Source organism: Geotrypetes seraphini, chromosome 2 (genome assembly GCF_902459505.1).
Source record: "Geotrypetes seraphini chromosome 2, aGeoSer1.1, whole genome shotgun sequence".
Lineage (NCBI taxonomy): Eukaryota > Metazoa > Chordata > Amphibia > Gymnophiona > Dermophiidae > Geotrypetes > Geotrypetes seraphini.
This window is the reverse complement of record NC_047085.1, coordinates 396,553,759-396,579,225: the sequence shown is the minus strand read 5'-3', so window position 1 is coordinate 396,579,225 and position 25,467 is coordinate 396,553,759. Positions and strand designations below refer to the sequence as shown.

At 41.3% G+C, this 25,467-nt stretch overlaps 1 protein-coding gene across 3 annotated transcripts in view; it reads right to left on the bottom strand.

The window, feature by feature from the left end:
* Positions 1–25,467, bottom strand: part of RAPGEF5 (Rap guanine nucleotide exchange factor 5) — a 427,979-nt gene that overhangs the window by 246,208 nt on the left and 156,304 nt on the right. For all 3 annotated transcript variants that reach the window (XM_033930889.1, XM_033930887.1, XM_033930890.1), the window contains exon 6: positions 1,596–1,644. In XM_033930889.1, the coding sequence (XP_033786780.1) occupies positions 1,596–1,644 (49 nt within the window). The remainder of the gene's footprint in view (positions 1–1,595; positions 1,645–25,467) is intronic.

Here is a 25,467-nt window from a genome sequence, read left to right as displayed (position 1 = left end):
TTTTTTTTTTTTTTTTAAATAATTCCCAGCATCCTGTTTGCTTTTTTGGATGCTGCCACACATTGGGTGGAAAGTTTCATCATATTGTCTACAGTCTTTTTCTTGGGCACTAACCCCCAAGGTGGACCCTAGTATCCGGTAACTGTGTTTCAGTATATTCTTCCCAATGTGCATCACTTTGCATTTGTCCACATTAAATTTCATCTGCCATTTGGATGCCCAGTCTTCCAATTACTTAAGGTCCGCCTGCAATTTTTCACAATACGTTTTAACACTGAAATCTAACTAGATATAAAACGAAAGGGGATTCAACAAAGCAAAGACAGAAAAACTGGGTTCAACTAACATACCCAGGGCTAAGAACAAGAAGTAAAGAAGGGGGGACAAAAAGTCTTATGGTTATAAGGCAAAGTTCTAAATATCAGCCTCTGCAACTTTTTAGTTTTTAATTCAACTTTATTATCTAAATTCTTATTAAAGGTGCAGCAAGAGCTCACATATTTTATATTGTTTGTTTCTCTTACCCTCATTGTTCATAGTTTTCTTGTTCATCTGCTTGCTACATACATTTAAAACATTTATATTGCTTTACGTTTAAATATATTCATAAATTGTTTCCTACACACTCTCCAAGGCTTCAGAAAGTCTACCATACCTTGCCATTTACACCATAGCACCCACAATCCTCAGTGTCAAACTTTATACTATTTGGTGTGTGGGACAAAGGAAATGGGTGAGTGGCACCTGCTCCTGAAAGTGGGGGGAGCACTATGGGGACAGAGCACCAAGTTATAGTTTCAACTGAAAATGCACATGCACATGCCAAATACCAAAACATTGCCGAATACCAATTTTGGACCTTTTCGGTGCTAAAATCAAAACTGAAATTCAGCCAGTCTCTAGTCTAGGGGTAGGGAACTCCGGTCCTCGAGAGCCGTATTCCAGTCGGGTTTTTAGGATTTCCGCAATGAATATGCATTGAAAGCAGTGCATGCAAATAGATCTCATGCATATTCATTGGGGGAATCCTGAAAACCCGACTGGAATACGGCTCTCGAGGACCAGAGTTCCCTACCCCTGCTCTAGTCCCTAATTTACCAAACAGTGAATAACAGTCCTTTGAGGATCACTTGACTGGTGGGAGTTACACCTGTTTAACAAAATTAAGATACATGTAGCTATCGTACTCAACCTCATCCTTGAAGATCTTTCAACTAGTTTGGATTTGAGGATAGCCTAATGAATGTACAAGAGATAAATTTGCGTACCGGAAAGACAGTGCATGTAAATCTTTCCTACACATTCATGTTGGATATCCTGAAAACCAGGCTGACCAGGAGTTCTGCAAGGATTGGGTTAAGGATCACTATATTAGATCAATTTCATTTTTTTTCCAATAAGAGAAGCCTGATTAAAACTTTAGGCCAAAGCCAGAAAGTCCTTAGTTGAATCATCTGCCCTCTGTTTACCCTGTAACCTACAGAACTATCAAAAAAGGATAAAATAAGTAGTGATTAAGGGACTCAAATTTGTCAGCTTAACTATCTGCTAATGTCTGTATGCAGGAGTTATTGTTTGATGAAAGAATGGCTCACCTGATTTTCTCGCTTTCAAAGCAATAACTGCAGCCAGCTCCCGCTGTACCTAACACATTAAAAAAAACAATTTAAAAAGTGACATTAGCAAGTATAGTTTCAAGTGGAAAAACAATAACCTGGTAAAAAAACAAAAAACCAACAAGTTAACTGACACTTAAAGCAATTCAACGTAGGCTTACAATGATTGTTAAACTACTAAAAGTTCTTTAGCAAAAAGGCAAATTATTTATAGCCCTCACTACTCCAGCACAAAGTGACCTGTACACAGAGTGGCTCATGCCCTAGATCAGTGTTCTTCAATGCAAGGCATAGGGATCAATGGCGACCCCTGGAACAGCCCTCATCATTCTATTTTTTTTCTTCACTACTCTATGCCACTTCTCTCAAGCTTATGACAGAAAACAGGAAGTGAATGGGAGAAAGTCACATGTTTGAAGGACAAGGTATTTCTCATTAGAAGAAGAAAATACATTTAAAAACGCTCATCTCTTTCAGGATCCCCCCAATGAAAAATTTGAAGGTGGTCACTGACTTGCACTGGTCATTGACTTGCACTGGTCAGAAATGTCACATCCTTGCATAGGAAGACATTTGGGGGGAAATTCTGTATAAAAGACACTGGTTTCTGCAGCTGCCTAATAAGCAGCTGAGAATCGCACACCAGCATCCTGTACAGAATCATTTCTGCCCTGAGGGACAGGCACCCAACCCTACCTAATCGGCCTGATTTTCTAACCGGCTCCCATGTCACAGGCGCTGGTTAGAGAATTGTGCTCAATACCTTCTCATCAGCTGATCCTCCTGCCGCGATCAGCTGTGCAGCTGTAGAAGGTACCCCATGCAAAACTGGGCTGGTAGGAGGGATACCCACCACCACCCTTGAACCACCACCCAACAATGTCCACGGTAGGAGGGATGCTCTTTTGGTATCCGTATGGTAAACTGCCATATGGGTATATTATTTATATGAATGAATAGATTTGATGAGCTTAAAGTTTTTTACATATTAAACTGAAAGAATGTTTCTTTACATAGATTTATATGTTGAGTGCTGCTTTGATGAAGTTAAACAAAACTCGGTCTGAGTTGAGGAATGGTTCCTGTATAAAATCAGCAAGCTACGGCATTTGAACTTTACATCATGGATCCTTGTGGATTTATTTTTTCAGGATTTTTTGACTGTTTATTTTGCATTGTGGGGTTTTTCACATTTCTCACTTATTTATACCATTTGGTATTTTGGACCAATTTGGATCCGAGTCATGAACATCATCATAGGGACCCCATCCTGCTTTACGCTTACCCTCGAGAATCTCCACCATCATTAAGATAAGTAAAGCCTTTATGAGTATTTTTTCAGGTTTGGTGGGCAAAGTAGTTTATTGTATTATAAGAACATTTTCAATTTAAGAGAACATAATGACGTGATGATAGATCTCTGGGCCCTTGGTCTTTAGTTCAATTACTGGTGTGTGGGAGCACTGAGTGCACTTACTTCTATAATTATTAGTTTTATATTTTATTATTATTTTTTGCTTTGTTGTTATTTTAATAGTTATATATGCAAGCACTCTAATTTTGAAAGAAATCTGCAGGCTAGCGGTGTTTTTCAATTAATTCTCCCTTACATATTTGAGTAATGAAATAAAAAATCCAGAAAGCATAACAATACATTAAGCCCACAAAGTAGTATGTTAAGGGATGCGCCCTTTTTGGACCATCTGTGTGGGGCAATGCCTTAGAGCAGTCTTCTCAACATAACCAATCAGATTTTCAGGATATCCACAAAGCATATCCATGAGACAGATCTGCATACCAAGGAGGCAGTTCAAGCAAATCTATCTCAGGCATATTCGCTGTGGATTGCCTGAAAAAACAACTGGCTAGGTGCAGCCCTGAGAACCATTGCCTTAGAGAACCAGCACTTCTTGTAACCCCGACAGAACAGAATATCTAGCTGAGATCAATTAAAGTGAAAATAGCAGAAACAACTCTCTCTTGTTTTCTATCAGGAAAAATTGAATGCAAAACTAATAAATTAATTCTCTTCCCCATACTGCAAAACCAGCCCAGTCCACTGTTTCCGTGTCAGTACTGCATACTCTCACATGAAGGACTTAGAATCTGGATCTTCTACTAAGACCAAGGTGGTATTTATTCATTCAATTTTCTATACCATTCTCCCAGGGGAGCCCAGAATGATTTACATGAATTTATTCAGGTACCCAAGCATTTTTCCCTGTCTTGTCCTGGCAGGCTCACAATCTATCTAATGTACCTGGGGCAACGGGTGGGGGGGATTAAGTGACTTGCCCAGGGTCACAAGGAGCAGCGTGGGTTTGAACCCACAACCTCAGGGTGCCGAGGCTATAGCTTTAACCACTGCACCACACTCTCCCCAGTATGAACACAGACCTTGCAAGAAAGGCATCTCAATCAACTTGAAGCAACAGGACATAGTGGCCAGATTTAACGCCTATGACTGCAGCGTCTAAGAAGCCCTGCTTCACAACCCTATGCAAGAACCTTCACTGTCATGCCTAAGTTAAAAGCTGCTTTGAAAAACTTTTGGTGGGATGGCTGATGCCGGCGCTAATGGGAGGATCCTTGAAAAAGCAGGACGCGAAACATGTTGGGTCCAAGCCTCCCAAATTGCGCTCAAAAATGCTGAAGTAATACCTAAAGAAGAACTTTATTAAGATAAGTCCATGGTTTAAAGGAAATTGGATATGTATTTTGCAAAACATATGTATTTATTTATTATGAAAAGATAAATTATTAAGCAACAGAGCACTTTGGAGTAAACTGAGCACTTTAAAGTGAATGGAGAAAGGACAATAGTTTAGTATATGAAATAGTAAGAAGAATATAAGATTTATATTTAGCCGGTGACGATATTACCACGTAAAGCTCACTGCTATGAAAGTTGGGTGCGGTGGAGTGGTGGGGATGAGGCTCAGAAAAAGAAAAAAGATTTAAAGACAAAAGGCTAGCTATTATAGCTGGCTGCACAACTGGTAGATTTTTAGAGGTGATTTTGGGAAGTACCGTATTTTTTGCTCCATAAGACGCACCTGACCATAAGACGCACCCTAGATTTAGAGGTGGAAAACAAGAAAAAAATCCATTCTGAACCAAAATTCTCCCTGTCAGGCTCTGCACCCTGTCCACCTTCTGGTGGTCTAGTGGTAACGTAGCTGCTCGCTCTCATCAGGACCGCACCGCCAAACCGACTCATAGCGGCTGACGGTTTGGATGGCTGCTGCTTGCACCCGGCCCGTGAGGAGTGAATGGGAAGCAGGACTTGCCGTCTCCAGTGGCAGAGCAGGGCGCAAGGCTGCATGCCTGGTCGACTGATGCGGCTGCCTCCTCTTCCCTTCTGTAGCAGCAGAGCAGCGAACAAGGCTGCCTGCCTGGTCCCGTGCCAGTTCCCGTGAGAACGGAATCAGCGCAGAACTAAGCAGGAAACCTTGTGCGCCGCTCTGCCGCTACAGAAGGGAAGAGGAGGCAGCCGCGTCAGCCAACCAGGCAGGCAGCCTTGTGCGCCACTCTGCCGCAAAAGAGGCAGCCATGTCCAGCGAGGGAGGGCACCAAAATTAAAATAAGGTAACCAAAGGAGGGGGAGGGTTTGGGTATTTGCTCCATAGGATGCACCCTTTTTCCACCCATTTTTTTGTGTGGAAAAAGTGCATCTTATGGAGCGAAAAATACACAGTGCCGAACACCAACAGAGGTCAATTCAAATTGAGACAGAAGCCAAAAAGATCTGGAAATAAAACACTACAAGACAAAAAAATAAAATTAAAATTAAGCCAAGTCAAAGCAGAGTAAAGAAAGAGGTGATTTTGCTTATGCAATAATACACTGGTCTCAAACTCGCGACCCGGGGGCCACATGCGGCCAGCCAGGTACTATTTTGAGGCCCTCGGTACGTTTATCATAATCACAAAAGTAAAATAAAAGTTTCTTGATCATATGTCTCTTAAGCTACAAATTACAATATTATTATTAAGACTTAGCCAAAAGGAAAGATTTATAACTATAAAGAGTTTTATCTCATGCAAAATTGTCATTTCTTTAATAAGACATTAACTATTTTTTCTGAGGCCCTCCAAGTACCTACAAATCCAAAATGTGGCCCTGCAAAGGGTTTGAGTTTGAGACCAATGTAATAATGCAACAAAGTCAATAAACACACGGCTTCTGATGAACCAGAAGCAAGATATACAAAAATGCAGAAGGAAGACCAGGTACTCCATTATTAAATTACAAGTTTTCTAAAGGATAATGTTTCTATTTGAGTACTGTTTTGTATTCCAAGGAAGGCTCTCAGTTTGAAACTAATTAAAGAGTCCTAAGCCTTTCTCAAAAGTTTTTAAAATTATATTGGAGTGTTGGTCTTCCTCATTCTTCGAACAAGGTAGCCCTTGTTTCAAGGGACACTTTTTTGATGTTTCTACTACTGCAAAACAGATGAGTTAAATTTAGCTTAGAAAGTACAAAGAAAAAACATGAATAACTGGTTCTGCAACTAACAATGTAGATTCTTTTGTTCCTATATTTGTACTAAATGGATCCACATCAAAAGGCACCTCATTTTATCATTTATGCCCTACCTCTCATCTTGGTTTTCATTTCTCATTCTTTTAAGATCCCCTGGTAGGTGCATAGCAGACAATATTAAGAAAAAACAGACCTGAAGAATAACACATTTTAAGGAAGAGTCTTTTTTTTTTCATAATATTTGGTAGCCTGAAATCTTAGTGGTGTACTTAACTTACTGTTTATGTTCTTTCATGCTAAAGAGACATTTTCAAGACAAAATCTCTTTCGCTTGAGTGCCAGCATCTGATTTATCCTCTCTGAGTGCTTGGATGTTTCAAGGCAGCGCTTGCCAACTCCAGTCCTCAGAGAACCTAACTCCTCACATTTTCCAGATAGCCTATTTATATGTAAATGGAATCAATTGAAAATTAATTAGCCTTTGCCTTCTACACGTATAATTTATGAATCCCACAAATTCAGAAACTGATCAAAAGCAAATGTGTGTGTTCAGTATAACTCTGTGCCAGAGAAACTAGAGGCCTCTGTACTAATGGACATCAACAGATGCTAGCTAACATGTACAAAGGGTTACACGCTATTTACATGGAGACCAATATTCAACCACTACTATCCAATTAAAGATAGTCACATAACTTTATCTGTACACTCAGCATGTTATCCAGATAGCTCACTACATAGTGAGATATCCAGCGACGTTCTCCAGTGGCTGAAAATTGTTACTGTGTAGTTAACTTTTTAGAATGCTGCTGCATCACCCCTTTCTTCTCCTTTACACGGATTTCTTTTCCCTAAATTTCAAGCCAACACTTATTTGTTTACTTGCCCAGAATTTTTAAAGAACATATCGCAGATACTCCCAAAATTATTCAGATAAGTCATTCTGAATGCCAAAGCCATCTCTGTTATCATTACTGTTGATTGCATGATAGTAATGTTAACATGAATATAACAAACATTAAAAAATATTTCGGGTCAATATTTAGTTCATAGTGGTCAGTTTTTTTTCTAAATGCAAGCCACTATGAGTTTTTCATACACAGATATCTATTCAATGTCAGGCCCTACCCATCAACTAGTACTGATGTGGCCACTGGCACCAATCCAGATCCAATGGACTGGATATTGCCACTAACCACATAACTCCTGGCTCTGCTTCTGCCAGGATAGTGCTAAGATGTATAACTGGATTTTTAGCAGCACATTCCAGGTAAATGCTACTGAAAATCTGTGCATGACTCAGTGAGCCAGACTTGACCAGGTAGAACTCACTCCTACCTGGATAAGTTTTGCTAAATATTGGGCACATTTGCAATGACTTTATTCTCTGCATGTACTGTATAGCTAAGTTAATAAGGGCCTCTGTACCCAAATACTCCCACCCTGACAAAAGCCTTTGGTTCACCCTGCCATAGATTAGAGCCTCTGGGTCTGCAAAGAATCACCTTCCACCTCTCCTTGATAGATAATCACCTAACATCCCCTCCTCCAACCCCAATAACCCTCCCAGATGAAACTCATCCTCAAATTAGCAGAAATGGAACTAGTTTTGATGCTAACGTTAGTGCCCATCACAACAAAATCAATAAGGTATTTCCAAGACTCTGATTCACATACAGCATGTGGGGTCAGACTGTCTGCAGTGCCATTTTGATTTTTAACACCATGCTTGGTACAGGTCTTTCATTCCCAGAATTAGACAGGAATAATATTGGGGGAGTGGAGGAGGCAGAGGCAGACAAAGGGTTACCAGACATCTGGGAAAACCCGGACATGACCTTTTTTTACAGATCTGTCCGGGTATCTAAACAAATTTTCAAAACCCAATAGTTTGTCTGGGTTTTAGAAGGCCCTGAGCTTGGGGTCACGTCTGGAAGACCTCCAAGCATGCACAGACACATATGTGTGACATCATGTCACATGCACGAATGCTCAGTGGCCCTCAAGACACACCCCAGACTCAGAGGAGAAGAGATGAGATTTCTGTGGGGGTAGGGCGGAATGAGGTAGGGCTGGGGGAATAACGGGGCGTGGACAAATCTGGTAACCCTACTCATACATGTAATAGCCATTGTACAATGGTGAAACCTAGTGGCCAGATTGAGTATTCCATAATGGAGCCTGTTCCATAGCTTCCAGCTAAGGCTGCAATTACTGGACTAAGTACATCATTTAGGGATATAAAATAGAAGAAGAAATCCCTAAGTAGTTGTAAATAAGTAATTATAGTTTCATAATAAATATAGCAGAATTAGCAAAAAGGTACAGAAAAGGGTTAACAGAAATGATCATTTGAGGAAAAGCTAATGGTTAGATCTCTTCAATTTAGTGGAAAACTGAGAAGGATATGATAGAGGCCTATAAAATCCTGAGTTGTAAAAACAAATTAATTGTTTATTCTATCAAAAAGTACAAAGTCTAGGGGACATGCCCTGAAATAGGGTTACCAGATGTCCAGGAAAACCTGGACATTTATGGCTGGACTTTCCAAAACCTGGTGTTTGTCTGGGTTTTGGAAAGCCCCTACAAGTTCCAGCTACATCTGGAGGGCCTCTGAGCATGCGCAGATAATATCACATTCATCCGTGCATGCTCCAGTCCCTTTATACGCGGCGGGAGCTTGTAGCAAAGAGAGGAAGCTTTCTGGGGGCGGGACTGAAGGCCTCCAAGCATGCACAGGCACATATGTGTGACATCATGTCACATCCACAAATGCGGAATGGGGTGGGGTCATGTGTCCAAGGTTTTCATTTTTTTAAATATGGTAACCTTACCCTGAACTTATTACAATGAGAACTCACTGCAGCCCTTTTGATGACGGCTCTGCACAGGGCAGGAGTGTAGGACAATCAATCCTGCCCCGTGTCGCCACTAGACCACCAGGTAAGGTCTGGGGAAGGTCCGATGCAGAGTTATGTTTAAAATTGTGAATAACCAAATCTGCGGAGAGGGTAATGTGAGTGTGGTGGCTCTTACGGAATTTAAGTCGTGCAGCAGAATTTACATGGATTGAAGGGGAGAGAGATGAGTGCTGATATTCAGACCTTAACTGCTTAAACTGGGCCTTATAAATAGCAGTCCTATTTTTAAGCAGTTCAGCTTATTGGATTAAGGGCTGAATATTGCACTAAACCGCATAAGCTTTAACACCAAATTTTAAATCAGATATTCAGTGCCTGACATGGTGTAGCATCAAATATCCAAGAATTCAGCCAGAGCCACACATAAAAACGCCGATTTGCAATAAGATGAATACTGACTGGGAGAGGGTATTCTTATAAGACACAAGAATAAGGCAAGTGGTTCATTGGAAATGTGCTGCAACTTCTTTTTCATAGTGTTCATGTTTGCTCTGTCAGCCTTAATCTTAATCTAGAAGGTGGCTTAGACATTTCATGACCACCACATGCAATAGAGTTAAAAAAATATGGATAAGAATATAAAAACTTTGGCATTTAGAGACAAACTTTTTTTTAACTCAAACTTGTAGCAGCTTTCTAAAGTGTAATTCTTAGGTTTTGTCAGTAGAGGGAGTGCAGAGACCTTGCAGACCAAGAGTTGAAGTTTTGAGCTTTTGGGGAAAGGTGAGGGCCAGTGAGTGGGAAAGTGAGAGCACAATTTCATGTGGTTAATAGTTGGGAAAGGAATAGCTCCCTAACTTCACCACTATGCCAAAAGAACCAGGAGGATGTCTGCACAGTTTCAAAGAAGATTATGAATCCACTAGGGACAGAAAGAGCGCCGGGCACATCTAGTAGTGCTATAGATATGATAAGCTCAAATTGAATAATAGTACTAAACCTCTATAAAGCATTCAATTCATAACATAGTATAAGGCTAGATCCAAACTTCTAATCAAGCTTCTCAGAATGCTATATAAACTAGTGGTCTATACTGATGGCGTTGACAAAATTAGGGACTCAGCCTTGAGAAAGCCTTCCATCGCGAAACATGTCAGCAAAAGAAGTCCCTACAATGACCACAAATCAAAGCTAAGTTCACTTTATAATGATTTCTTAAAAAATTAAACACTTGTGAATATTTAAATGTTATTTAATATAAAAAGATATTTAAAAAAAAACAATTGATCAAGATATAAAATTGATCCAGGGAAGATTCTGCACATCAAGCTAAACGTTATGATAAGTTTGAACGTGGAGTGGTGCATTTGAGGATCAATATAGCATTCGGAGAAGCTTGATTTGAAGTTTGGATCTAGTCTTATACTATATCATAGATATGATAAGCAGCACTAGTAGTTGTCACTGCACAGGGAAGGATGATATTCGAGCCCATTTATGTGAGTGCATAGCAATTTACCCACTATAAACTATCTGAAACTTGCCTCCTTCAAGAGGTAAAGATGGCAGGAGGAGCTGCCAAATTGGAAGTGCTGGACCAGCAGCACCAGAAGAAAGATGAGGGGAAGGAATGGAAGGTGGTCTAGAGTGGGACAGAATCAGTGGAAAAGGCTGGTCTCTGGAGGTGGTCAAAGACAATGTATATAATAATAATAATAATTTTATTCTTATATACCGCCATACCCAGCGAGTTCTAGGCGGTTTACATTAAATTAGATTAGGATCCGCATAGACTTGTAGATTTACAACAAATTTATAGGATTTACAACAACTGTAGCCAAAACTTGGCAGATGAAAAGGGAAATTTACAACAAGTTTAGCCAACTTCGTAGATGAAGAGGGCAGAATTACAACAAATTAATCGGATTTACAACAGATTTGGTCAGACTTGAAGGAAGTGGGAAGGAGAAGCAAGGGGAGATAGGAGCTATCGTGAAGGAGAAGAGTCGGGTAGGGGGCCTTGAGATTATCTGAAGGGTCAGTTAAGGGTTTTGTTTGCTGAAAAGGTGGGTTTTGAGTGATTTTCTGAAGTCGAGGTAGGTGGGGGCCTCGAGTATCATTTGGGCTAGCCATGGGTTCATCTTGGCTGCTTGGAAGGCGAGGGTTTTATCAAGGAATCTTTTGAGTTGACAAAGCTTTGGCGAAGGGTATGCGAACAGCTGAATTCTGCGGGATTTTTTGTTGGTGCAGTGAAGATTTAAGTGGGGAGTGATGTATCTTGGCGAAAGACCATTTATATGGCCCTGGGGATGCACTGGAGGAGAGGTAAAGGGAGAATGGGTAGGCAGTAACTGGAGCTGGGCTAGACTGCACCAGGGGTTATTTGTTGTTATAGCTAAAAATTCTCTGTTTGACAACGAAGGTAAAGATTCTCCCCCCAAAGAAGATCTTTTAGATTGAAACGCTTAAATAAAGAACAGCGTTGGGAGTCGTTGAAACTCATTACACTTCCCCCTCCATATTCACGGTGACAGGGGTAAAACAACTCCGGAATACAGAAAAACCGTGAATAACTTTCTGTATGTTGCAGTTTTCTGTTAAAAGCCCTAGAGAATATGCTACAACCACGAATAACCTGACCTGTTCCTATGAAGAAAGTGCAGCGATTTTCTCCGATGTAATTTTGGGGCGGAGCCTGCAAAAAAAAAAAACGTGAATAACCGAAACCGCGACTGGTGAAACCGCAAATACGGAGGGGGAAGTGCACAGATCTCAGGATTATGCACAATTTTGGAAGACCAAGTTTGGGCATTATTTATAAAATCCAACAACAAATGGGCAGAGCATGAGGTGTCATGGGCACTGCACCAAGCAATGCGCGCACCTTAAGGGGCTGATTCTATAAAGGGCGCCTAACTTAATCGGCAAAATATCCTTAATAGGCTCAATAATTTGGAAAAAAATTTAACTGTGCGATAGACACCTCTCTGATTCTATAAAAGATAGGTGCCTAATGCCTAAGTGGGCATTTCTATGGGCAGAGCATGACTTAAATGCAATTCTCCAAAAACTTAGGTGCCTGAAATGTAGGCCTTTAAAACCCTTGCTTACATTTCAGGCACCTACTTTTTTTTTTTTTACATAGGGGACACTAGCTGCGATTCTGTAAACGGCATCTAAGTGTGACTGACACATGGCCAGCGCCATTTTTTTTTTTTAGGCGCCAGCTGATTTAGGTTCACTTAGGAGCGCCAGCTTAAGCCTGCCATTGCCTTGGCACAAGCTATCACACTTAAGCTTTGGCACCTCAAAGAAGCTTTGCACTGCTATTCTATAATGGGTTAGATGCATCCTAACGCAATTAAAGAACTGGTGCTAAGCACTCTTCTTTGTCGCACTTATATTTAGGCACCACTTTGTAATTGCCCCCTTTATGATGTATTTAGCAACTAGAATGTGTAAGGCTTTAGGAAGGTGGCTCTCTTCTGTCTTTAAATTGTGCTCAACAGGAAGAAATGCAGGTTTGTTTCTGTTTCCCCTGGTGGTGCAGCTTCTCCTCCTTCGAAGTCCACTCCGTCCATTTGCTCCCCTTCCTCTCCAAATACTGGTTATTTATCAACCTCCTCACAGATCCCTATCAGGGGCAATTGGGAGAGAAGTGACTTGCCCAGTGTCACAGGGTGTGGTGCTGGGATTGAGCCCACAACCCCAGATTACTGAGGCAGTAGCCCTAATCACTAGGCCACTCCTCCCTTCCCAAAGCCTCAGGTCAGCTATGGTATGGCAATTTTCTTGATGGGTTCTAAGTGTAATTTTCTAGTTGGGTTCTAAGTGTAATTTTTTTTAATTACTGCTCTTATGGGAGGTGACACAATAAATTGAATATGCAGTATAATATTTAAAAAGTACATCTTGCATTTAAATATTTTTACAGGATTATTTTGGGAGTGAAGCAGGTGAAGGATTGCGACTGCACCTCAGCACTTTAGTAATCAAGAATCTTAGGTGGGGGGAGGGGGTATCTGAGGCACAAGGCTTTAACAGGACAATTTTCTAAGTAATTTTCATAGGTAGAAAGCGTTCTCCTTCACAACATAAAAGGATGTCTCACCTATTCTTTGTGGACTTCAGTGCTCTTAATGACCTTGAGTTTGGTTTGGGTTTTGTGATACAAGTACAAGATCCTTTATCTGAAATTCCAAAAACCGAAAAGCTCTGAAAAACGAAACTTGATGCGAACCAGAAGTCGTCAATTTCCCTGACGTGACACACACTGAAACCAGTGCAGGTGCATGCGTTTCTCCTGTTCTCTGGCAATTCAAGTCAGAGGGCTAGAAAAATGGCAGAGAAAGCTGCAAATTGCACTCAGGGTGGTAATTTTATGGTCTTACAGACGGTCTTGTCTTTCTCTGACTTAACATTACCATTCCAAAATCTAAAAAGCTCCTAAAACTGAAATATGCCTAGTCCCAAGGATTTTGGATAGAGGATTTTGTACCTTTGTATATTGTCCTTGGAGTTTGGCCAATACTCTTCTGAATTTATCTATCTCTAATGTACATGTATGTAAAAACTTAATAAATAGAAAGTTAATTTTACAAAATAACTCATTTTCCCTTCTCTCTATTCCCTTTTTGCTTCCTTCCTCTCTTCCCTCACATGGTAAGAGTTAAGTACTCATATTTTTTTATCTGCTGCTGGCCTGCATTTGAATTTCAATCATTTTCTGCCCAAAGGGATTTTGAAGCCTGGGTGGCTGACCCTTCTGGCCACCCTTAATTATAGATATATGCTTCAGCTGCCTTTGAGAGCAGATCCCCCTCCCCCTCCCCCAAATGTTGAAACACAGCTCCTTAGATTATAGGCTAATTTTTACCTTGGTATGACTTACCAATTTTTCTGAATCCAAAACTGCATGTGACAAAGGACTGAACAAAATCAAAAACTGTCATGGCGTTACTGTTCTGCAGCCTTCAGAATAGTCAGTTTTTCCTAAAACTGAACTGGATTCTAAAAATTCCTTATAATAGCTTCAGATTTGATGAAAAAGACTATATGCACTGAAGAATAGACCATTTAAAACTGAAACCTAACTCAAGAGAAAAACATGATGGGCAGATTCCCCCAATTGGCATGCTTTTCTACACAAGCTGCTACTGCTGTAATTCTGCTTTGTTAATTCTCCTCCAAGAGTCTATCGGTCCAAGGAGCCTCTGATGGACAGGAAGCAATTGTAGAGCTGAGCTGTCAAGAGTAAATGGGCTAATTAGATAAGGTTCCATGGTTCTACTGTAAGTGTGCAGGGCCAGCTAAGAAAACCCCCTACTTGTCCTGTTTGTATGATTGTTTATTCAGATTTTTGATTAAACGCTTTTTCGAAACTACAAAGCGTTGAACAAAGTTTAAAATAACATTTAAACAAATTTAACAATTAAGACATATCTTTATATAAAAAATTACTAGACTGACGGCAATTACATACAGGGTAATTAGATTGTAATCTCTACCGAGAAAGGACTGCCTCTTGAATGGTTTAATGTACATCGCTGAATACACCTAGCACCGCTACAGATATGAGAAGTAGTACACTTCTCCCTCGTTATTCGTGGGGGATAGGGGCAGAGCCGGACCGCGAATGGCGAAAAACCGCGAATATCCTGCTCTGACCCACCCCCGCCTCCCTTCCGCCTTCCCCCGGCATCCCTGCCTTAGCTGGTGGTCTAGCTGGTTTTTGGGGCAGGAGCGATCTTCCTACGCTCCTGTCCCGTGCAGATAGCCATTAGGAAACTACAGGAACTCCCCACAGCCATTTCCTAATGGCTATCTGCACGGGGCAGGAGCATAGGAAGATCGCTCCTGTCCCAAAAACCAGCTAGACCACCAGCTAAGGTCGGGATGCTGGGGGGAAGACAAAAATATGGGGGGGTTCCTCCTCCCTCCCCCCCCCAAAAAAAATTGTGATTATGTGAAATCGCGAGTAGGGAAACCACGAATGGGGAGGGGGAAGTGTAGTGGGGGGAGAGTGTGGCGCACTGGTTACAGCTAATCCAGCCCAACACACACAAGCCTATATGAGAAAAATAATAATATCAAACCACACTCTCAAAAAGATTACAGCACAGCAGACACAAAAACCGGGTAAAACCTACAGAGCTAATCACATATATACCTTGAATCCCTAGGATTGGGGCAAGTGGGGATTATCGAGCATCTGCTTTAAGGGTCATTACTGTGAAAATTACCGCAAGGTAGGAAAAAGCCTCATAAATCCTCCTCCATCCAGACGACTTGGTAAAGTTGCAGGTAAACAGGAGGCTTAAACGGGGTAGATATAATCACTGGCATTAAAAACCTCCTCGCGTAATATTACACTAAGCAAAAGCCTTATGCAATGCAATACAATCCTCTAATTGCCAACAATGTACCGGGAGACTAAGGAACACTCAATAACTAATACTTAATTAATCTCGCTGGAGCAATGTTCATTGTAGCAGGAACCAATGTACCACATATCGATGATGGCCAGCGTTTCGCTTCAAAAAAACTGCCTCAGGACGTATAAGTGGTTAATCCTATGAAATAAGCAAAAATCAAAATATCCACATTACTTAACTTTTGTAGAAAGTCTTCTATCTGTGGTTAAAGCGACAGCCTCAGCACCCTGAGGTTGTGGGTTCAAACCCATGTGACCCTGGACAAGTCACTTAATCCCCACATGGCCTCAGGTATATTAGATAGATTGTGAGCCACGGTAAAATGCTTGAGTACCTGAATAAATTCATCTAAACCTTTCTCATCTCCCTTGGGAGAATGGTATAGAAAACTGAATAAATAGTAATAATGTTGGGAATTATCAGGAAAAGAATAGAAAATAAAGAAAAAGTTGTATCACTCCATGGTGCTTACACAGTACACACCTCAAATACTGTGTGCAATTCTGGTCACTGTATCTCGAAGTGGAGGGTTTGGGGTGGATGGGCTGGATTCAGGGTGATTGGTTGGGGGGGAGGGGGAGGTGGGGCCTTGTGGTTATCATTTTCATGCTTATATAGTAATTGGTTGACTGTCCTAGGAAATTAGGGGGTTATTGGAGGAATGTGGTTTAGTGGTTATTGACCTGCTGTTCGGGGAGGGGGGGGGGGAGTTTTTTCCAAAATGTTGTGTAGATTGTTGGTATTCAACTTGTGTATTGCTAGTGATATTGGATTGCTGTATCTTGTATTGTTGAATACGTGACGTGTTCATTTTTCTAAATAAAAAATTACAAAAAAAAGATAGTGGAATTCGAAAAAATACAGAGAAGGGTAAAAAAAAATGATAAAGGTTGATGGGACGGCTTCTCTATGAGAAAAGGCTAAAGCAGCTAGGGCTGTTCAGATTGGAAAAGAGGCAGCTCAGGGGAGATACGGTAGAGATTTATAAAATACTGAGAGGGATGGAATGGGTAGATGTGAATCACTTGTTTACTCTTTCCGAAAATACTAAGACTAGGGGGGGCATGTGATGAAACTACTAAGTAGTAGATTCAGTACAAGCCAGTGAAAATATTTCTTCATTCAATGTGTAATTAAACTCTGGAATTCATTGCAGAAAATGTGGTGAAAGCAGTCAACTAAGCAGGGTTTAAAGAAGGCTTGGATAATTTCCAAAAAGAAAAATACATAAGCCATTTTTAAGATGGTCTTGGGGGAAAGCCACTGCTTATTCCTAGGATAAACAGCATAAAGTCTGTTTTACTCTTTGGGATCTTGACAGGTAATTGTGAGCTGGGTTTGGCCACAGTTGGAAACAGGGATACACACAATCTGTATGGCAACTCTTTATGTTCTTATTTCTTCTTGTACATTTATAGAGTGCAGGTTTGCACTGGGATTTCTGGGACATTCATGACTGTCGTTTCCATTTCATATGGGTTGTTACCCTGGTGGCTGTATTCTGTTTCACCGTTTTTCACTATTTACTACTATTTTCACGATTATTAGTGACAGGTGCACAGGGCCTTCGGCACTGTGGTTTGTTGATACAGACTGAGGATATTATATTGTCATTTTTTCTTTGGTTCATTGACGATTCTTTGTCACCTTTTACATTTTTGGTTTTCACTTTTCACATTTTGTGTCTTTTTATATTAGGTTTCAGGGAGTTTTTCTTTGGGGTGATTTTCTCTCCTGTTGCTTTAATCTGGAGATGATTGTGCTTCCAATTATTTTGTAACATACATTTATACTTTTTATATATATTAAAGGGACAATATGATGTACGGGGCAGGGTTTATTTAGATTTATTTCTAAAGTGCTTGTCACTGCATAAACACCTGCCCGGGGCCAATGGTCAAAACGAGGGTACTGGGCCCGTACTGACTAATCCTTTTATCTCATTTATCTTGTTTTCTTTAATTCTAATTTGGGGAAGCACACCTTTTTTTTTTTTTTTTTTTCTTTCATCACCTCCAGGGCTATTCAAGGACAGATTATCACCATTAATACCAATTTTTTGTAATTGGCTGTATTCTGTAACATTTTTGCTTTGCTTTGGCATTTCTATATCTGCAATCACCAGCACATGCTCCATTGCCCTCTTTCATTCTGATTGGTTTACGGTACTCAGTTCCTTCCATGATCTCTTATGGTAACCAGGAGTTGCTTACACAATGGAAGATGAACACTGTAGAACTGAGCACGCAAGAGGAGTTCCAGAGTCAGCGACCAGAGGCATGCCACCAACTTCTTGTTTCCTGCAGCAGCAAGACGAGGGAAGTGGCTCAACATTGAACTTCTTTGGCTAGAGTGGGATTTAGTATCTCCGCCTGCCATTTAAAGGATTGGAGGGGGATCTGAACCCAAAGTGTGTATATGGGGGTGCAGATTGTTCCACAGACTAGAAAATTGACACGAGGACAAATTTTTCCCCGTCCCAGCGAGTTCTTTTCCTATCCCTGCCACATCCTCATCTGCACTAGCCTCAAACACTTTAAAATCATAAGTGCTCAAGGCTTGAGCGGTTAAGGCAGAGCTTACAGGAATGGGGACAAAATTCACAGGGATGGGAGTTCCTGTGGGGATGAGGAAAATTTTGTCCCCGTGTCATTCTCTACCACAGACGTTACAATTAGACCGCAATCACTTCTTGTGCATGTTGTTTCAGTCAAGCAACTATGATATATTTTCAAGGAAGCATTCTATAAGTCCAGTGTCCATTTTAATGGCAGCCATTCCACATCTGGTTAGAATACACCATCCATGTTTCTATGCCCCACATATGTTTTAGGACATTAACAGAAACTGTTTGCCCATCCAACTGTAAATGTTTTAAGCCTAGAAGCCAGCATGAGTGCATGCCAACACACCTAACAATTATCAGGTGGGATTCTAATATAGTGGCAGGTAGGCAAAATAAGGCACATGTTGCTGAGTATTTAAAATATTCTCATCTTTAAACTGCTATGCCACCTCATAACAACGTCAAATTTGTAGTAACCCATGTCTGAAGATAAACTGCAGAAAGCAAAAGAAACTCTGTGGAGTGACGATGTTCCTTAAAAGGACTATTTGTAAATGTCAAAGTTCCAAAAGTACACTAAAATCATCCAACACGGTCCGCGTTTCGACAAAAAGTCTCTCTCACTGCTCACCACATATTAGATTCTCCACTTATTCTTACCATTATAGGACACTCAGGGACCCCTGAAGAATACTTTTTGTCGAAATGCGGACCGTGTTGGATGATTTTAGTGTACTTTTGGAACTTTGACATTTACAAATAAAGTCCTTTTAAGGAACATCGTCAGTCCACAGAGTTTCTTTTGCTTTCCTCTGGATTTTCTTCTCTGTGGATACTTTGGGGTCATTCTCTTTGGTTTTCGCTTGAAGATAAAACTGCAACAACCTGTAATAAGCCAGTTCGGACATCACTACATTTACCATCTGCTACCAGATGTAATCCAGTATCTATAAGCATCCCAACCAATGCAGACTGAAGTTGCCATCTTAATTTTTTTTGGACAGGTGCTGTAGGGGCATGTGATCTGGTGCAGTGTGACTAAGTAACACCTTTTGCTTAGTTTAGGTTACTTTAGTTGGGTTTTTTTTTGTTTTGGTTTTACAATATAGGGCTCCTTTTACAAAGGTGCGCTAGGGCTTTAACACGCGAAATAGCGCGCGCTACAATGCTGCACGCGCTAGACCTTAATGCCAGCATTGAGCTGGCGTTAGTTCTAGAAGCATAGCACGCGGTAATTTCCTGCGTGCGCTAAAAACGCTGGCGCACCTTAGTAAAAGGAACCCACAGTCTTGTATGTACTACATAGCTTTGTAGCATTTTGGTATGCATGGTTACTTTGTTGTGTTTGAATCTGTCCTATATTTACATTGGCTTTTACAAAACCATGGTAGAGGTTTCTCTATGAGTATCGGAGCTTTCACCTTGCCAGCCAGCTTTGTATCAGGAGCCAATAATTTGGCATTCTTTTCATCTTTTTATGTATACCATTTTGACTTTTTTTGGAAAGGAGATAGAGAAAGTCCTTTTAATAAACAAACATGCTATGGAAAAGAAAAGATAGTTCTCCCCTGTTGATTTTAAGATTTTGGTTTGTCTTAATTATTATGTTTGCTTTAACTCATGTAAACCATTTAGTTCTTAAGCGGTATAGAAAAATTTTAAATAAATACATTTTTGCCCAGACATCTCACCAGCGCACTGGCCATGTCTCTGTAAGCCTAGCCAAATAAAGAGACAGCATAAGTATCAGAAAAAGAACCGTGCCAACCAGTCACACTACAACAGTAGTCTCAAACTCAAACCCTTTGCAGGGCCACATTTTGGCTTTGTAGGTACTTGGAGGGCCGCAGAAAAAATAGATAGTCTTATTAAAGAAATGACAATTTAGCATAAGGTAAAACTCTTTTATAGTTTATAAATATTTACACCCCCCCCCCCCCGAAGTCCTGCATGTTCCCTCTTCTTTGCAGCATCCTCCAGCTTCCCCCCCTGGCCTCCCAGTCTTAGTTTCAGCTAATTACCACAGCCTACAGAGAGGATCACCGGTGCTGTAGCGTTCCTTGCAGGCGGCCTCCACAGCACGTTCCTTCTGTCGTGGTCCCGCCCCTCTTCTGACATCAGGGGCAGGATCGCAGCAGAGGAAACGTACTGCTGAGGATGACGGCTGCCTGAAAGGATCGCTACAGCCCCGGCAATCCTCTCTGCAGATAGCAGTAATTATCTAAAGGTAAGAGCGGGAGGCCAGGGGGGAAGCTGCAAAGAGTGGGCAGCACTAGTACAGACCGTGGGCCGCAAAATAGCACCTGGCGGGCCACATGTGGCCCCCGGGCCGCGAGTTTCAGACCAATGCACTACAAGTATTGGATGTTAGGGCCTAGAAGAGGGAGTTATTTGTGAAATTTCTCATCATAAAACCAAAGAAAATGAAACAAGATAAAGGCTGAATGGTCTATATTAGGGTTACCAGATTTTCCTTTGGGAAAATCCAGACCCGTGGCCACATCCCCAGGACCAACCAGTTCAGTCTGACACGCCCCCCCCAGCTCTGCCCCCCCCAGATGGCATCTGCGCATGCGCGGATGTTACATCACCGCGTTGTGTCTGCGCATACGTGGATGCCCCTTCACAACGTGATTTTGTCGGGAAGCTTTTCAAAACTCGTACTAAGTGCCGGGTTTTGAAAAGCTGTCCGGACCCCCAGACATGTCCTAAAAAGGAGGGCATGTCCGGGGGAAATCCGGACATCTAATAACCCTAGTCTGTCCATCCACAGTCCTCTTACTGAGCTCTACTATCCCTTTCTCTCTCTCACACAGATCCTCTGCACTTGTCCCATGCTTTTTTTGAATTCAGATGCAGTCTGTTGCAACAAGACCAATGTTGATATAGTCTCACATATGTAAATCAGCTTCTACAAAATTTTCACACACAACTCAGAAGTCCATTTATATTTTCAAAAATTCCACTCAAAACAGCTGGTTTTTGGTAGTTTTGAATCATGTGCTTAGATGATCTCTCCACCATTTTTGATGAGTCTTTATAGATGCTTTTGTCAGGGAGGTTTGTAGATGTAGAAGACCTAGCAGACTTCAGTAATGATGTACAGTATATATATGCTCTGCTTTCTGACAGAGAATGAGACAGGGAAAAATTTGTCCCCGTCCCTGCAGGAACTCAATTTTCCTGTCCCATCCCAGTGAGATTTGTCGCTGTCCATGTCCCATTCCTGTAAGATCTGCCTTAACAGCAAAACAAACAAAAAAAAAACCAACAATATTTTTGTTTTTGTCATTTTAATAAATTCCTGTACATTTTCTTGCAGTATTGTTCTTGTTAGCTCTGCCTTAACCACACAAACCTCAAACACTTATTATTTTAAAGTGTTTGAGGTTTGTGCAAATGAGGATGGAGCTTGCAGGAATGGGGCAGGGACAGGAAAAGAACTCGCAGGGATGGGACAGGAAAATGAGTTCCTGAAGGGATGGGGAAAATTTGTCCCTTTGTCATTCTCTACCAGGGAGAAAGACACAAGGGTCAAGTGTTTTAAAGGGCTTCAAGTTACTATCTGTGTTCAGAAGAGAAGCCACGGCTGCTCCAAACTAAGTGAGAATTGTGCAAATGTATAATTTATGAGCACTCATGCCTACTGTGAAGGCTGAAAAAGCATTTTTTTACCAAGGAATTGAGGTGGTCGTTGAAGGACAATGTAGAATCAATGATGATGCCCAGAACTTTGCTTGAGAACTCAAGCTGCAGTGTGGAGCCAGAGGACAGTGGGATGAAAGTGGGTAGTTGGTCTAATTTTGGGCCGAGCCAAAGTAGTTTTGTTTTGGACTCGTTCAGTTTCATTTGTACGGTGAGGGCCCAGGATTGGAGGTTCGTTATACATGAGGATATGTTCCGAGAGAGGTTAGTGAGGTTCGAGTCGGTCTCGAGGAGGACAAGGATGTCATCAGCATAAGTGTAAAGTGTTGGAAGGGGTGGAAGGAGACGTACATAGATGGATCAGAAACTGGTTGGAGGGTAGAAAACAAAGGGTAGGAGTGAAGGGTCACTACTCCGACTGAAGGAGGGTCACGAGTGGTGTCCCGCAGGGCTCGGTGCTCGGGCCTCTGCTATTTAATATCTTCATAAATGATCTAGAAACAGGGACGAAGTGTGAGATAATAAAATTTGCAGACAACACCAAATTATTTAATGGAGCTCGGACTACAAAGGACTGCGAAAAGTTGCAAAGGGACTTAAACAAATTAGAAGAATGGGCGGCGAAATGGCAGATGAAGTTCAACATTGAGAAATGTAAAGTATTACATGTGGGGAGCAGAAACTCGGGGTACAACTATAAAATGGGAGGGATGTTATTGAATAAGAGTACCCAGGAAAGGGACTTGGGGGTAATGGTGGACATGACAATGAAGCCGTCGGCACAGTGTGCAGCGGCCGCTAAGAGAGCGAATAGAATGCTTGGTATAATCAAAAAGGGTATTACAGCCAGAACGAAAGAAGTTATCCTGCCGTTGTATCGGGCGATGGTGCGCCCGCATTTGGAGTACTGCGTCCAATATTGGTCGCCGTATCTTAAGAAGGATATGGCATTAGTCGAGAGAGTTCAAAGGAGAGCAACACGTCTGATAAAAGGTATGGAAAACCTGTCATATTCTGAGAGATTGGAGAAGCTGGGTCTCTTTTCCCTGGAGAAGAGGAGACTTAGAGGGGATATGATAGAGACTTACAAGATCATGAAGGGCATAGAGAAAGTAGAGAAGGACAGATTCTTCAAACTTTCGAAAAATAAGAGAACAAGAGGGCATTCGGAAAAGTTGAAAGGGGACAGATTCAAAACAAATGCTAGGAAGTTCTTCTTTACCCAACGTGTGGTGGACACCTGGAATGCGCTTCCAGAGGACGTTATAAGGCAGAGTACGGTACTGGGGTTCAAGAAAGGATTGGACAAATTCCTACTGGAAATGGGAATAGAGGGGTACAGATAAAAGATTACTGCACAGGTCCTGGACCTGTTGGGCCGCCGCGTGAGCGGACTGCTGGGCATGATGGACCTCGGGTCTGACCCAGCAGAGGCATTTCTTATGTTCTTATGTTTCTAGGGGGGGATAGATGGAGGCGTTTCAGGGAGGACATATAGATGTTGAAAAGAATAGGAGATAGAGGTGAGCCTTGCGGGACTCCACATTTCGGTTTCCATGGGGAGGATGAGGTGCCATTCATGTCAACAGTGTAAGAGCGGGAACGCAAGAATTTCAAGAACCAGTCTAGGACTGTGGAGTTAATGCCTATCTAGGAGAGTTGGTAAACTAGAATATCATGATGGACAACGTCAAAAGCTGCATAAAGGTCGAATTGTAGAATAACAGCGAACTTATTATGAGAATGAAGTTGTTGAACCTTTGAGATTAAAGAGGTCAATAGGGATTCGGTACTGAAGTTGGGTCGAAAGCCATATTGGTAAGGTAGGAGAATAGAGAATCTCTCTAAGTAGGATGAGAGTTGGGTAGATATGATAGACTCTAGCATCTTGGTTAGGAGAGGGATATTTGCTATTGGGCGATAGCTGGATGGTGTGGAAGGGTTTAGGTCAGCTTTTTTCAGTAGCGGGGTCAAGGCAATATGTCCCATTTCTGGGGAAAATAGGCCCAACTGTAGGGCGGAGTTTATAAGTTTGGTAAGAGAGGAGATGGCCTGTGCAAGAATTTTCTCGTATAGGTAGGAGGGGAATGGGCCCAAAGTACAGTTGCAGGATTTCAGTTTGAGGCAGAGTTTAAGGACCAGGGATTCGAATACGTGCTCAAAGGCTTTCCAGGATCTGTCGACTGGGATAGGATTGGAGACCGTTAGGGTAGGATTGGAGTCAGTGGGCACCAGAGAGTTGTAGGAGACTGCAGGTGGGAAGGAGCATATTAAGGAAATGACCTTTTCGTCGAAGAATTTTGCTAGAACATCAGCTGAAGGAGAGGAGGGGAGCAAGGTGGAGTTGTTTTTGCAAGTTAAGGAGCGCCAGATGTTGAACAATGTACTACTCTGGTTGTTGGATCTGGAGATTTTATCACCGTAGAAGTTCTTCCTTGCTTTTTTTAGTACTGTATTGTAAAACTTAATATTGATCCTCCAGGACTGTCTATATGTAGGGGATTTAGATATTTCCATTTGTGCTCCAGGGCTCGACATTTCTGCTTCAGTTCTCTGTGATATAGGAGGTTCTCCTACCTTCCACTCCATCAGACCTTCAAAGTTGTCTCCGCTGAGTCTACTTCTGACAATCGCTATACCATGATGTCCCACAAGGTTCTATACTCTCACCACTATTATTTAACCGGTTCCTGAGCCCGTTAGTTGCATTTATCCATTCAAGTTATATCCGCTCACTTCTATTTTGAGAATATATTACTACTCTACCCAACAGATCCTTTCTCCCTATCTTTAACTCCTCTACAGGATTGTCTCAACTCTGTAGCTGACTAGCAAACAGATTAGTACTTAAAGAAAAAATTGTAGCCTGCTGGATTACCAGTCACTTTCCCAAGCTGCCCAATACTGTCTCTTGGTTTGTAAGGTCAATTACACCGGTTCATTCCTTCAAATATCTAAGTGTCCTACTTGACTAAAAACTTTCTTTTGTTCCACAAATATCATGACTATGTGATAACTGCACTTGGTAGAACACCTTTTTGACCGTAGTATGTTTCATGGACTCATCTTTTCCTCTTGACAACAAAACTGGACTATTGCAATATCATTTATGCTGGCCTGCCACAATCAACACTGAAAAAATTACAAACGATCCAAAATATAGCAATTAGATTGTTACATCGTGTAAAACATTCTGACCTTGTTACTCCTCAAAAGTAAATATTGGCTTCCTGTAAAACATAGGATCACCTATAAAAATTTTAAGGCATTTAAGCTAGAGTCTCCGGACTATTTAGCCACGTCTACCATTCCCTATACTCCACAAGGTATTCTAGCTATTAGGGTGTCCTAATTTATTCCTCAATTAGAATACACATTTTTGTGACCTTACTGAAATGACCAGGATGGAACCTAACTACGCCATATTCTGGAAGAACCTGAAAACTCATCTATTTGACACTTAAATCACCTGTATCCTCTCCTCCTCCCTCCATCCCTCTCCCTCCCCCCCTCCTCTTCTGTTCTCCCACCCCTCCTTCCCCTTCTTCCTCACCCCCCCTCTTTAAGTCGCCTTGAGCCTATCTAGGTATGAGCGACACAGAAATAGAAGATTAGATTAGATATCTTTTGTTTCATGAGTAAATCAAGGAAAATTTTTGTTGTTTACCTACAATTATATCACTTTCTTTTCCAGAGATAAATTAAAAAAAGATTTGATATCGATATGTGAACAATTCTTAAAAAAAGAACTGAATATTTCATGGGGTGTCCTAATTTTTTTTACATGATTGTATATATATAAATAAAGTAATGGCAAAATATAAAAGATCTGTTAGTGGGAAGAGGATCAAGACAAGTCA